General features: G+C 34.0%; 1 protein-coding gene across 1 annotated transcript; it reads right to left on the bottom strand.

Moving 5' to 3' along the window:
- Nucleotides 1-1,136: 1,136 nt before the first annotated feature.
- On the bottom strand, nucleotides 1,137-2,280 carry LOC120422154 (uncharacterized). The gene is made up of 2 exons (XM_039585526.2): nucleotides 1,732-2,280; nucleotides 1,137-1,672 (listed from the first exon to the last, which is right to left on the bottom strand). Exons 1-2 carry the CDS (start codon nucleotides 2,060-2,062, stop codon nucleotides 1,518-1,520), a joined length of 486 nt encoding a protein of 161 aa, XP_039441460.2. The 5' UTR covers nucleotides 2,063-2,280; the 3' UTR covers nucleotides 1,137-1,517.
- Nucleotides 2,281-15,615: the final 13,335 nt, after the last annotated feature.

The following is a 15,615-nucleotide window of genomic DNA, read 5'->3' as shown; positions in this document are numbered from 1 at the left end:
CCTTGGTTTGTTGGATAATATTCAATTTGGTCGTTGGAAGATATTGTTTTCAACACGAGAAGTTTGTTTTTGAAATTCATTCTTCAAAAATCACCCAAATTAACGTTTATTTAGATAACTGCCTTTAAATTTGTTGATAGGCTTCTGATTGATTTAAAATCTTTTAAAAGGTGAATAATATTGACAACTCAAAAAAGGTCACCTTAAAAATCACTTGTTCCGAGCATGCTGGTTTTCCTGTCTAGTTAGCATAAGAGATCTCAGAGGTAAAGGATATGCTAAACCACCTCGAAAAAATAAATAAGTATTGTTAAATTTTGTATCAAAATTTTGAATAAAAAAAAAGTACTTTTGATAATTGAAATTTAGGAGCCGTTGAGCAATTTTAAAAAAGATTTCCTAGAAAAATTTCGCTTTAAAAACCCAACAAAAAATTGGAAACTCAAAACATTTAAAACGATTTTCTGGTTTGAGCTTTTTGGACTATGGGTTTTTGAACTTTGTAAAGCAATGGTTTTTAATGTCTAACAGCCCTGAGAATAAAAACGAAAATAATATTATCCAATTGCCATGTGGGGTTTATCTATTTGATTTGAAATGAGTGATTTATTTTTTAATTTTGTGATTTTTTTACATAAATATTTCAAAAGTAACTTTTTCAACATACTAATAATTTCAAGTATAAAACTTCAACACAATAAATAATTATAATTTGTTCAGAGTTCTAAAATAAACCGAAATAAATGAAACTCTAGAATTAAGTGAAAATCTTTAATTTTTTATTCATCAAAAAAATCAATGGTTCAACTGCCAATAATAAATTAGTTCAGATATTTCAAAAAGTACCAATTCTGTGAATTTACCTATCCTCAATCAAACTGCCATGTAGGGAAAATTCACCCATTTTAAGCCTAATAAGCGGTCGTGTTTGAATGATGCTGGATAATCTGTAGTGATCCTTGAAATTAACTAAAACCAAGTAAACCAACGAGTAAAGCATTTTTTTTGAACATTTCTGTTTATTTTCGCTTTTACTAAAAGTTTTTCTATTCCTTTTACAAATATTTAAAAAAATATTTCTGAAATGTATTCTAATTAAACGAGTGAATTGGGCCACGCCCATTTTCAGCTTCACGCAGAAAAATATTTTGTAGAATCAGCCTGTATGAGGTTTGATTCAACAAAATATTTTGTTGAATATAATCAACAAAATTTTTGCATTGAATCAACTCTCCAATTTTGTTGTTTCAAATCGAGACATTTCGTTGTTTCAAAGCAGCTTTTTTGTTGAATCAACCCTCACTTTTGTTGACCAAAATTTGACAGAAAGCGCATTCAAATCAGAATTTTGTTGAATCAACGTTGGTTTCGTTGTGGAAACAACTCAAGATTTTTATCAAACTAAGGTTAGTCATTGAATTGAATCAACAAAATGTTGAATTGGAATAAAAATTGTATTTTATTGATGTTTAATTTTTTTATTTATTGAAAATTTCAAATAATTTCCATCTGTTCCTTCAAGTGTTGCAGCAAATTTGGCCCCTGAGACCGTGAGCCATTTTGCTGTTCGTTGACACCGCCGCTTCTGAGTGAACCGACAAGTTTGTCTCCCCGTGTTGAGCGGCCATGTTGGCACTGGCTTCCGGATCGTGGTTCTGTTTTCCGCAGAGGTCTGTAAGGATGGAAAAAGCGTCAGAGAGAGACATTTTGGTAGAATTCTAAGGCGCTTACCAAGCATGTCCCGTCGAAGATTAAGATCTTGGGGAATTCCGATAAATCTGGGTTGGTTCTCCATCTTGCAAAGCACGCTGAGGAACTTCTGGTGGTGGCAGCTTTGGTATCTCAATTGTTGGGTTTTAGTCGGCCTGATTCTGGGTGGTTTGGAAATCAACCCGAATCTCGAGCACAACCTTTTCGTTTTCCGCGAATCGCTCAGATAAACAGACCACGGATCCATTTGTATAACCTCGCGGCACGGAACGGAAAAAAATCGATCAGCCCACTGAGAAAATGTCAACATTTTGACAGAAAGGGGGCACGTGTAAACCATAATAATTTTCATTGAAATCAAAAAACACAGTCAAGTTGATTCAACGCCGTTGTGGGTTGAAGCAAATCAAAATTTTTGTTGTTATTTCCAAAGGAGTTTGACAAAATACAGCAAGTAATTTCAACTCAAAATTTTGAGTTGTTTCGATCGGTTTTGAGGGTTATTTCAACAAAAAATCGTCAAGTCAAAACAACAAAATATTTTTTTGATTCAAACCACATTGATTTTTTTGCGTGTTAGTACTTTTTTTCTTCCAGCGCTCTTTTGGGTCTGCTTAGTGCTGCCAAAATTGATGAAATTTTAAGCTAGCATTTATAGAAAACGTTTCCTGGCAACACTGGCTCACTCCAACAGGTGCTGCTGGTGGTGTTGGTGGCCACCCTTTGTTATTTATTTGCCTCGCTTTTCGCTCGGTTTTCTTCAGCCTTCGATTGGAATGGGTCGTAAAAATTCAAACGTCAATAGACTTGGCGCGTTTGTTTTTTATGGCGCTTGCTAATTATTTACATGTTTCGGGATTATTTTTCAAGTGAGTAATAGACTAATGTTCAAAAGAACATCTTGCCGGTAGTTGGAAGCAATTTCATATCTTAAGCGCTTGGAAAACGTTAGCGCACGTGAAAAGATATTGATGGCGACTTTCGTTAAGCAGTTAAGCTCTCATCTTGCGTGTGGATGTGTGTGCCACCAAAATGATGAGAAATGGTCTCGCAAAATAGAAATTATGATCAAAGGTGCATTAAATTTGATCTTTTTGGCCTGTAAATGGCATAAATTTGCATGCTTACATGATACGGTGCTGTTGCTAGTAAGTTTATAGCCTAAATAGTATTTTTGGAGCTTTAATCGAGCATCAAACTCTCCAAATGACGGAGATAGGTATTTGACTAGAAAGGGTATATTAAATATAAACTATAATAAATTATAATTTTCCCCTATGCATTTGAAACCAACCGATGATTTTCCCTGTGTGCATGCTAAAGCAATTCAGAAAAGTTGCAACTAGTCACCACCAGAGTGCGACTGTGGTACTGAATAAGGAGCACTATTTTCTCTCAGAGAAGCTAAGGGTTTGAAGTTGTAATAAGATAAATTTTAATGATCAATGAAACCTGCTTTTTTTAATTCGAGTCAGATTTCATAATTTTTCCTGAAATTTTCTAAGCTTGCTCAAATTTTTTTCATAATGTTTTATATTCCAAAGTTAGGTGATTATAAATGTTGTTAGGTGATTATAAATGTTGTTTCTTGTTTTTGTCCCTCGGCCATTAAGGAAATTGTAAATGAAGTTTTACGTCTTTTTCAGATTTGCAGCACGTTTAAAAATATGTTTTATGCCATTTTTTTGTTACATGCAAACATTAAAAGTGCCAAATTTAGCAAGAAGCATTTACAAAAATAATGCTGCAAATTGGAAGACGTAAAATTTAAAGTAAAATTCCCCTAATGGCCGAGGGACAAATTGTAACACTATATGTCAAATAAAGTTGAAAAAAATGATAAATTAATCGATTTTAAGGAGCCCAATTCTACTTAGTAAAAAAAGTGTAAATTTGGAAGAAGTAAGTTTGGAAGGTTGGATATTATCTTTTTAATGATGCAATAATAACTCAATTTAGATTGAAAACAAAAAAAAGGTAAATTCTGACTCTTATCAAAAGGGTTTGAAAAATCAGTGGCTCGTTTTCAAATAATATCAAAAAAATGTTTTGTTATATTTGCAATGCCAAAAGACTGCAAATGACACTATCGAGAAATTGTAAACAGAGATGTGAGCTGGTAACATGGAGTGAAACTTTCGCAGCTGTCTTGGTAAACTTCACAGCAACTTGACATAAAGATTAAGGATCTGAAAGGCATCATTTCCGGTCGGCCATTTGGCGGCCATGTTTGTTATTGAAAACATTCAAATCTTGATTCAGAAAGTATCAATCAAAAAATGGTTTCCTTTATGTTGTTTTAAGAAACATTTTTTTTTCATATCGTGATTAATTTTTCAATTAAATTCACTATTTCTGGGCTCTAAATCTACGACCTTAAGTCCATGTTGCACTTTCAACAATTTGCATTCTTTTGAAAGCAAATTTTTATCGTATTCATTTCAGCCAAGAATTATTGAAAAGTTTATTTTTGCGGAAAATTTTTCGTTTCAAAACTGCATTAACTTCTGCTAGTTTTAAGGCGTCTCGAGTTGATTTAGAAACGAGTAAGGATCGTATTTTTTCGTTTTCTTGTCAGTTAGTAATCATATGCGCACGAACCCGGATTAGGAGATCGAAGTAGCCATGCGCGAGATCGGACGTGAAATTTGTTCGGTGGCGAAAATTTGACGTTTTTCTTCGGTTTAGAGTTATTTTTCATTGGCAAATTCCAAGAAAGTTTCTGATGTTTTATTTCTTGGATTTGTTTGTGCTGTAAGTGAATCTACCTACATGCTGAAGACAAAAGTGAAGCTCTGCGTGATTTTTTTTGTGTGGCGTAACGGAAAGGATTTCCGTTTACTTCCAGCCGTTCCGGCAAGGCCAGAAGTTGTTCTCAACCCGTGGATGACTGGATTCGATGATGTTCTAGTGAAGCAACAGCATCGTATTCGATGTATATTCGGTTTGTCGAATGCTTTGGAGACCCTTGGTGAGATCTTTCCATACGTTTTTTTGCTAGATAATTCATATTATATTCTATTTATCAAATGAAATATCCTTCCTACCCCACCCCATCCTCCATGTCCTTAATCCAAATTCCACCCCCCTTCCTCCTCCCTCTTCCCCCTCCTAAAATAATAACAATTACTTGCCAAATTTACACTTACACACCCAACCACAACTCATTCGGAGCGTTTGGTACGGTATGTCCACGCATCCTTCCTCCCCTGTTGATTCTGTGAAATGTGATCCGTTCTCAGAATCTGTCTCTGCGGTTAATGCAACGCAGTAGGCCTGGCCGCTTTAATTTTTGCAATACTTGTTCGGGGTTACTCGGATGTAATGCAATCATCAATATTGACAAGAGAGGACTTGGGGCGTTCTTCCAAAAGTTCAAACCAAAAGTTTCTTCGGACTGGCTGCGCTTGTGTTCGATTAGATTAGATTAGATTAGATATGCGCACGAACCCGGATTAATAAATTCTTCTTATTTTTTTTTTCAAAAAAGCACTTCACTAATTATTTCATTTAAAAATGTGTTTAAAAAACAAAACATAAATTTACAGAAACAGCCATAAAACATATAAAAAAATAATAAAATTCCCTTAAAAGTTCATTATAACCTGCTTCCAAACAACTCAAAGCAAAAACTATTTCTATTCAAAACCTTACCAGCTCCACGATAACAACAAAAAAAGAGGAAAATTCTGCTCACGCACTTTCGATGGCATGGTTCAGGGTGGCCATAACAGCAGGAATAAAAAAAACGCAGTTTCCCGGTGTGTAAATTTGTTCGCCACCGGCAGAAATCGGGGCAAAAAAATAGGTAGCAAAACATGCCCGGGCAAGATATGGCAAAAGACGAGATCAAACGCGCGCTGGGGTAGGATATCTTTTTTTTTCTGTTTACAATTTTGCAGGTATCCACAACCTTGCGCTGGTGGGGCGACGGCGGCGGTTGCATTTTTCCATGTTATGATTTTAATTTTTATTTCTATAAAATAATGCGCAGGCCATGTAAAACATGGCGCCGTTTGATGAGCGAGAGAGAGAGGGAGGGAGATAGTGCTTTCAGGTAAAATAGACTAAAGAATTAAAATAAAAACTAGGGGGAACAAGTTCAATGCACTTCAATGGAATAAAAATGCGTTCGGCTCTTTTGTTGATCGAAATCTGTAGTGTCCATTAGCATTATCCTTTTAATGTGAGACTAACTAATAATTAGGGTAAAAGTGGCTTGAATTTGAACTTCATAGATTCGCATTTAGCTTGTTGGCATCACTGCAGTTTATGACAGTTACCTTTGAATTTCATTGCTACACGCACATCTGAAATCACAAAGTACCCCAAAATCCGAACTTCACCCATATCTGAAAGTTGGGTATGTTCATTATTGAGGGTAGATTAATTGAGTCATTTGCTTAAAAACTCTCAAAACAGACATTCATTATACCAGTTGACAATTACCCATTTAAAAAAACTAGGCAAACCTTGAAATCTAACCTAACCTAATTCCCCCTCTCTCACCCTTTGCACGCTAAATGCATCTCGACAACTTCTTGGTTAATGGTTTTTGCCAACCAATCGTGTATTATTATTTTCAGAGTGCACACAAAAACAAACTCACCTTAAGCAGTGTTTCTAAACCACAAACAAGTGTGCAAACACACACACGTGTGAGTGTGTGTGCTCTGTGCTCTGTTCAACCCCTAATGAATGCATTCAGTTTTAGTAGAGTTTTTGCTGCCTTCTCAATACTAATTCTTCACTCCTTGCACCTCACGTTCGTCATTGATTTTATATTAGTACAATCGCCTACGATTGGTAGGAGCGATTTGTGCCGGCCGCCATGTTTTGAGGTCATAAAAATGCAATTTCAGAATGTTGACCGGCAGCACTGCTCAGCGCGAGATCTTGTAGCTGTCATTAACGTCATTATGGCCAGTGGTTGCCAGATTTGCTGTTTTTCACCCCCTTCTTCACGGGAGGTCACGGTGCTAATTTGCCATAAAAAATCGACCCGTTGTCCGGCGCCGATTGCCGGATTCAAATCTCGTCAATTAATTTACAATAAAATAATGATTGAACATAACTCAAGCGCACAAATCGTTCGATCGTTCCTCAACTAAAGTGCGCTCCGACTGAAGAGCAAGCGAAACCAACCCGTGTCCTCTCTCGCTCTCCCTCTCTCCACCTCACGCTCGAAATGCAAATTTTTGCAGCATGCACTTGATCTTTCAACATTTATGATTTTCGCAATCGTTCAAACACATCTCCGAGCCCCCGATGACGGTGGTGTACAATCTCGGCTTGTGTAGAGCTGCCGCCGCAATGACAAACAGATGGCCGATGGAGGAGGACCCCGTTAAATGTGACTGAACGGAACCTGGGACAGAGCAGCGAGCAGGAATCTTGTTGGAGTTGTCGTGATATGAGAATGACCAGTGAGCCGAACAATTTAATTTGATTTTTTTTGTGTGATTTGCTTTGGACAAAAAAATCAAAACTTAAATTAAAGTTCAATCACGAATACTTCAAAATTTCTATCAAATCTTCAAAATAACTATTTTTCTCAAATCTCATTATTCTTTAGTTATTAGAACCTTTTTTTGGTACCCTCCGCAAACGTCAAACAATACAAATTTTTTATTGATTTTACGTTTGCTGAGGGTGCCAAAAAAATTGGTTATATGCAAATTTAATGCAAAAGAAAAAAAAGTTGACAAAACAACATTTTTTCGATGGATCAACCATGGTCCCCTAAGAAGAGCTGTCAAGTAGGACCTTTTCTGTGAAGAAGGACCGTGAGGTTTATTTTTCAAAATTGATTTAAAAATCCATTTTAAACTCTTTGGTGTCGTACAAAGGGTCATTGTACTCCGAAAAATAAGCTTTATCGTTGTAAACAATAATATCAGCAATCTAAGCTTAATTTTAGAACCCAATTGTCGAAAACAATAAAAAAAAGTATTTTTAATAAAATGGAGAATTTTTTTACAGGTATTGTATTGCATGGTATTTGATACAGGCTAAGAAAAGTGACATTTCGACAGAAGAGGTTATGGCCATATCAGAAAAAAGTCTAATAAAAAAATACTTGAAATCGCGTAGAAATTTTTAGCATAACTGTAACAACACCGACCAAAAAATTGAAGCATGATCTTTGGGGTTCACAGAACCACGTTTCACTGATTGTAATTTTTTGTTGGCTACACAATTAAAAAAATCTTGGTAATACTACATCAGAAAAAAATGTGTAATTTTACCTCTGAAAATGAGTAATTTTACCACTTTTCTGGTGTTGTGTCACTTTTTCGGTTTAAATTGAGGTAAAATTACATCATAAAAGAGGTAATATTCAGCATTCCAAAATTACACATGAGCAGTTCTCTACGGAATCGGCCTTTTTTCTTTAATTTTAATTTTTGTAATTTTTAATCCGGCTGAAACTTTTTTGGTGCCTTCGGTATGCCCAAAGAAGCCATTTTGCATCATTAGTTCGTTCATATGATTTTCCAAACAAATTTGGCAGCTGTCCATACAAAAATAATATGTGAAAATTCAAAAATCTGTATCATTTGAAGGAATTTTTTGATCGATTTGGTGTCTTCTGCAAAGTTGTAGGTATGGATATGGACTACACTGAAAAAAAAAAAACGATACACAGTAATAAAAAATTTGTGATTTTTAATTTCTCAAATGCCAACTTTTCAGAAATTTCCAGTATGGGCAAAAAAATCTATGACCGAGTTATAATTTTTTGAATCAATACAGATTTTTTCATAAAATCAAAATATTGGTCGCAAAAATTTTTCAACTTGAGTTTTGGATGTAAAATCGAATTTGCAATCAAAAAGTTCTTTAGTGATTTCCGTTGTCAAATTGAGGCTATTTCAAGGTAATTTTTTGAAAATAATTGGAGTTTTTCATTTTTAAATTTAGTGCCCATGTTTACCCACCTTGATTTTTTTTTTTTGAAGAGCTGAGAAAATTCTCTATATTTTGCTTTATTGAATTTTATTGATACGACCCTTAGTTGCTGAGTATTGCCATGCAAAGATTAAAAAACAACGGGCCAACCTTTCAATATTACGCTCTTTTGAAATGTTAGTCTTGATTTACATTTTTTGAAAATATTGTTTTCGAAAAGATCCAAAAATTTCGAATGTTTCATATTTTAACATTGTAAATCGGACCATTAGCAGCTGAGATATCGACATTAGAAAATGGTGGGTTGTTTGGGTGAGACTTAGAAAATATCAATTTTCCTGTTTTTTAACCTTTGCATGCGCAACATGGGCACTAATTTAAAAAAAATAAAAACTGCGACTTTTTCAAAGACGTTACCTGAAAATGGCTTCAAAAAATCATAATTCGGTCAAAGATTTTTTGCCCATGTCCTCTAAAACATATCAAAAAATAAAAAATAAATGTGTTTTTTTTTTGCAAATCAATTTTTAGTGACAAAAAGTTAAATTAAAAATCACCACATTTTTTTAACTGTGTATCATTTTTTTTCAGTGTAGTCCATATCCATACCTACAACTTTGCCGAAGACACCAAATCGATCAAAAAATTCCTTCAAAGGTACAGATTTTTGAATTTTCACATATCATTTCTGTATGGACAGCTGCCAAATTTGTATGGAAAATTATATGAACGAACTAATGATGCAAAATGGCTTCTTTGGGCATACCGAAGGCACCAAAAAAGTTTGAGCCGGATTAAAAAATACAAAAAAAATCCAATGACCGAAATCTTAGAGAATTGGTCACATTCCAAATTTTCACAATCTTATACTTGGTAGTGTAAATTGCAGTACCTACCTTTAGCATCAAAATATTTAAAGTTAAAACCAACTCTTACATCTGATGAGATCTAAAATATGTTTATTAGAAAGGAAAGAAAATTTCACGAAAATATTTCTTTTTGACATGGAAAATCAGTCGCATACCTAGTTGCTGAGTTATCGTTACTCAAAAATTCGACGCTATCTTAGTGATGTAGAGAATTCATCATTTTTCCTGTTTGCTTTTCTCTCTGAGACTGTATATCAGCAACCATTGGTACAATTTTCAATTTCTTTGAAACAAATTGATTTTCGTGATGGTCAAACTGAGTATTTAACAAAAAAAAACAGTTTTTACTAGCTGCAACTTGAAAATGGTGCCCAATATCAAAATTTGTGAAAAGTACTTTTCGATTGCAAATTTGATTTTAAATCTTAAAATTGTCACAAAATTTAGTCACCAATTTTTCCACAATTTTCGAAAATCATAAGTTTTCTTTTGGAAATTGGCAAAATTGATCAATTGAATTTTTAATAACTAAATATTAACAAAAAATGTTATTTTGAGCAATTATGTTTTGGAGTGAAAAATCGAATTTAAAAATGGATAATTTTTTTAGAGTGTTATTATAATTTTCTGAAAAGTCATCAAATCGATCAGACAAATCGTTCTTTAGATACATATTTTTGAGTATTTTAATTGCTTTTTTGTATGGACAGCGGCCAAAATTGTTTGGAGATTTGTAAGGACGTATTAATGATGCAAGATGTATTCTTTGGTCGTAGAAAAAAGAACATACAAAGTTTCGTCTAAATAAAAAGATATAAAAATAACATTTCCAATGAATTTGCATACTATTGGGAGACTTGCCTTGATTTTTTTTTAATTTTCTCTGAATTAAAATTAATAGGTTATAAAAAATAGGTTAGCAGAAGCTTTGAACATTTTTCTTTGCAATAATATTATTCTGGCTTGAAAAAATCTGGAAAGGCTCATTTATCAAATTGTCCATCAAAATAACATTAAAATTAAATTATGCTTTGTTTGCAAAACCCACTTTTATATATTCTTCTTATTTATAATATCGAAAAAAAAATTTAAAATTGTGCTGTACAATAAAATTACTTTAAAATTCATTTAACTAATACTCAATTTGTCAAACTTGTCCACGTTCCAATTTTTAATTTAAAAAAATACTTCATAATTTCAATGACAACGGAATGAAGTCAAGGGTCACAAATTTGAAAGTATATTTTTGAGACCATTTCTCGCATTAGTTTTCAAAAAGCCGTAAGAGCCATTGGTAAACAAAGTCCTTTTTGCATCGGTATTCGACCTACTTACGAAAAACCAACATCAAAAATGCTCGAGATTGTTCATCTACACGTCCTTCAAGTGCCCCATACTTGAAATAAATTAAATTTTGTTTCATTTTCGAGAAAAACGAAAATTAGTGTCACAGTGGCTCTTACGGCTTTTTGAAAACTCATCCGAGATTTGTTCTTCTTGATTTAACGAATTTGAGAATTTATCAATGTTTCGGCAAAATTCTGTTGAGGTAATACCGTATTCGAAATTCTCGGGAAATTCCACGTTATTTTGAAGTGTTGGAGTTATAAATTTGATTGGAAAACTGCCATTTAGAATGAATTAAAATAATTTTTAGCAATTTGTCGGATTTGGGGTAAAACCGGTATTCGCCTTCTTGATACAGCATTTGACGTTTTGATCACAGGGTAAACAAGATCTACCTTTTTTTCAAAATTATTTATTTAACTATTTTTTAAATCAAAATTTTAAGATTTTCTTTTTGTTTTGTGGACCTCAAATTTCAATGTCCGTTTTACCCCACTTTCCTTTGTCGTAGAGGGCTCATATTTGGCATGAGTTCATCTCATGTAACGTTGAAAGTGTCATCCAAATCGGAGCACCTCGATACGACCTCGAGAACAAACCGAGCAAAATTTACAAAAACTGCCTCTTGAGTTAGAAATTCGATGCTCTCTTGTTCTAAGCTTGCTGCGATTACTATCTAGTTAGCACAAGAGAGCACAACGGCATCGAATTGATGTTTTATTGGGAGCGGTAAATAATTTGTTTGTAAATTTATATATCGAGTCAAGGCATAATTTTAAATCTTGGCAAGGCCAACCAAAGATCGGATCAACAATAACCAAAACAGAACATCGTCGAATAATGATAACAAAATGCATTGTGCTGCAACTTAATATTTGACAAATGCTTGAAATTTTTGAAAATATCTTTTAAAATATGCTTCAGAAAAAATATACAACAAATGATTTGAACTGATTACAAGTTTTGTGAAACATGATTTTCTACAGTTTTCGGAGTAGTCCTGACGATCAGAAATCCAAAATCTAGCCACAAATTTTCGAATACAGACGTGCCTCGGTTTAGCACCGCATATGGGGGATGCAAAACCGAGGCGTGCATAACCGAGGCACAGAGCTTTTTGGCTATATGGGAGACATTGGCTTTAATCGTACGAAAAATCATGCAAACATCAAAATTTATAGTGTTTTGGAATCGGGATGATGTCAGCTATCCATTAAAATTATTATTTCATGAAAGTTTTCACAAAAATACGTATTTTTCCTGTATTTCGAAAATGCATATTTTTTTTTCCTAAAGAAACCAACAATATATTGTAATTGCAATATGGGTATCAAATGATCAGGGTTTTTTCATACATTTTGGATGTAACAATAACATTTTTAGAAAATACTCAAAATTTTCACAAAACTACACAGCAAAAAATCCGATGGTAAAATCGCATGCAAAAGCATGCACATCACCTTCGTCAAAATAAACACTTAATATTACACACTGCATGTACAATTTTCGCAAGCACAAAAACAAAGTTGCAAACGCCGAGATTCAAACCCAGCACTAACAGTAAGGACTGGCGCCTTAGCCCACTCGGCCATCAGACCGATATAAAGCCGAAAGGATAAACGCATATATGGGCTTGCCATTTCGGTCAACTAGGTTTCCCATACTGATGGGCTACATATTTCAGGGTGTAAAATTACATAAAATTGCATAACATAAAGCAATATTAATTTTACACCCAGGCCTTTTACACGCAGCTGGATTACTACTTTTTTAGCTGTGTACGTATTTTCGAAAAAAATACTCAAAATTTCAATTTTTACAATATGGGTATCAAACGATCGGAATTTTTCATACATTTCGAATGTAATAACAACATTTTTAGAAAATACTGAAAATTTTCACAAAACTACGGATTTTCGAAAAAATACTCAAAATTTCCATTTTTACAATATGGGTATCAAACGATCGGAATTTTTTCATACATTTCAAATGTAATAACAACATTTTAAGAAAATACTCAAAATTTTCACAAAACTACGTATTTAAAAAAAATACTCAAACTTCAATTTTTACAATATGGGTATCAAACGATCGGGATTTTTTCATACATTTCGAATGTAATAACAACATTTTTAGAAAATACTCAAAATTTTCACAAAACCACGTATTTTCGAAAAAATACTCAAAATTTCGATGTTTGCAATAATGGGAATCAAACGATGGGGATTTTTTCATACGTTTCGAATGTAATAACAACAATTTTAGAAAATACTCAACAATTTCACAAAACTACGAGTTTTTGAAAAAAAGTACTCAAAATTTCCGGTTTTACAATGTGGGTATCAAACAATCGGGATTTCTTCATACATTTCGAATGTAATAACAACATTTTTAGAAAATACTAAAAAATTTCACAAAACTACGTATTTTCGAAAAAATACTTAAAATTTTCGTTGACGATACAAAGAAACAATTAATGAAAAAATCTCAAACATGTTATACTCATATTGTAAAAAACTGAAATTTGGGGTATTTTTTTTAAAAAAAACGTAGTTTTGTGAAAATTTGGATATTTTCACAAATTTGTGTTAAAACTTTTGAAATGTATAAAAAAATCCCGAACATTTGATACCTCTTGTGAAAACCGGAAATTTTGAGTATTTTTTTTCAAAAATATGTAGTTTTGTGAAAACTTTGAGTATTTTAATTTTTTTACTTTTGAAATGTATGAAAAAATCCCGATTGTTTGATACCCATATTGCAAATATTGAAATTTCGAGTATTTTTTTTTTGAAAATACGTAGTTTTGTGAAAATTTTGAGTATTTTCTAAAAATGTTGTTAATACATTCGAAATGTATGAAAAAATCCCGATCGTTTGATACCCATATTGTAAAAATTAAAATTTTGAGTATTTTTTCGAAAATACGTAGTTTTGTGATAATTTTCAGTATTTTCTAAAAATGTTGCTATTACATTCGAAATGTATGAAAAAATCTCGATCGTTTGATACCCATATTGTAAAAATTGAAATTTTGAGTATTTTTTTCGAAAATACGTAGTTTTGTGAAAGTTTTGAGTATTTTCTAAAAATTTTATTGTTACATCCAAAATGTATGAAAAAAAACCTGATCATTTGATACCCATATTGCAATATCAATATATTTTTGGTTTTTTTAGAGAAAAAATATGCATTTTCAAAATACAGGAAAAATACGTATTTTTGTAAAAAATTTCATGAAATTATAATTTTAATGGATAGCTGATATCATCCCGATTCCAAAACACTATAATTTTTTATGTTTGCATGAATATTCATAGAATTATAGCCAATGTCTCCCATATAGCCAAAATCCCATAAGCTCTGTGCTTCAGTTAAGCACTGGGCCGTGCTTAACCGAGGCAGCTGAACGGTGCAAAACCGGGGCAGTGCAAAACCGAGGCGTGCAAAACCGAGGCATGACTGTATTTTCAAAGTGCATTAAACAGTCTCATATTTTGAACTTAAGATGCAAAATGGCATATCAGAACAAAATAAATTGAATAAATAATGTTTCGTACAAAATACATTAAAAAATTGCAATTGGCTTTCTTGAAAACAACTCAAAGAATGTTTATAAAAAACCAAACCTCAATCATCATCATCATCGTGCAACATTCATCCATACATCCAAAAAAGCAAACACATGTTGCTCTATCCCTCCTCTGCAGCATGCTACCAAAGCCACATGGTCTTACTGCTCTCTGCTCTGGCTTGACCTTCCCCAACCAGAAACGCACTGAGGGCTGTTTCATGGCATTCTGCACAGCGCAACAGCTTCAGCTCCAGCACGCTGGCTGCGAGAAAACAATTATTATTTGACTTGACAGCCCGAAACCGGCTCCACCTCTCAACCCCGTATGTACACGCTAAAAGAAATCGAGATAGGCCTCTGCAATTTTTTTTCGTTTTTTTAGGTCTGTTTTTGGCCATCACACAGGAAACCGAAGAAGGCGATGCACCTCCAGCCATGGCATGCTAGATGACCAGCAAACCCGGTCCAACCAACCGAAGACGGCGACGACGACGACGATGATGATGTTCACGAACTTGGAACGGTTTCGAATTACCCAGAAGAGAACCGTCGTCATCGTCGTCCACTTCATGTTCTTCTTCAGGAACTGGTTTTTATTTGGCTTGCCAGTTGTTATTTTTATTATTTTCGTACTTGTGTGTTATTTTTCCAAGCCGAAGATTTTTAAGTCCATTTCAGTTCGCATCATCATCATCATCGCATCGCCGCAATCTTCATCGAGCCCAAGTCCAAGTTGCGGTCCGAGCCTACTAGATCTGCGTCCCCTTCCCGTCATAACTGCGCGATGGTGGAGAAGTTGGAGGTTAGGTTAAGTACACACAAAAAAAAAGAACGACCAAGACTAGTTTGACAGCTGCTGCTGCGGGGAAGGCGCGAAGAGGTGGTGTGCACACACAAGTGCATTCCTTGGAGGCTTGTTTGTTTTTCCCATTTTCTTCATCAATTAATTTTGAGCACATCTTGAAGCTGGCGGGTTTTTTTTCGTCAAGCTAAGCGGATGTGACGAGCATTGAATTTGTAAAGCTGAAACGTGACAACTGTATCGCCGGCAGCACTGCATGGCCGTTGGCCATCAAATTTTGACAGATGACAAAACTTTTTTATTTTGACGTTTGGCAACCCTGCTTCAACAAGCTGAAAGTACAATTATCCAATCGTTCGTCCTATCGCCGTTTCATTTATTTATTTTGTGCCCCTCGACCC

Source organism: Culex pipiens, chromosome 1 (assembly GCF_016801865.2).
Source record: "Culex pipiens pallens isolate TS chromosome 1, TS_CPP_V2, whole genome shotgun sequence".
NCBI lineage: Eukaryota > Metazoa > Arthropoda > Insecta > Diptera > Culicidae > Culex > Culex pipiens.
Note: the sequence above shows the minus strand (reverse complement) of the source record. Positions and strands in the feature narration are given on the sequence as shown.

Coding starts and splice junctions, on each gene's coding strand:
- LOC120422154 (XM_039585526.2), bottom strand. CDS start 2,062: ATGAAAATTATTATGGTTTACACGTGCCCCCTTTCTGTCAAAATGTTG. Junction 1,673..1,731: donor TCTTCGACGGGACATGCTTG/GTAAGCGCCTTA, acceptor CCATCCTTACAG/ACCTCTGCGGAAAACAGAAC.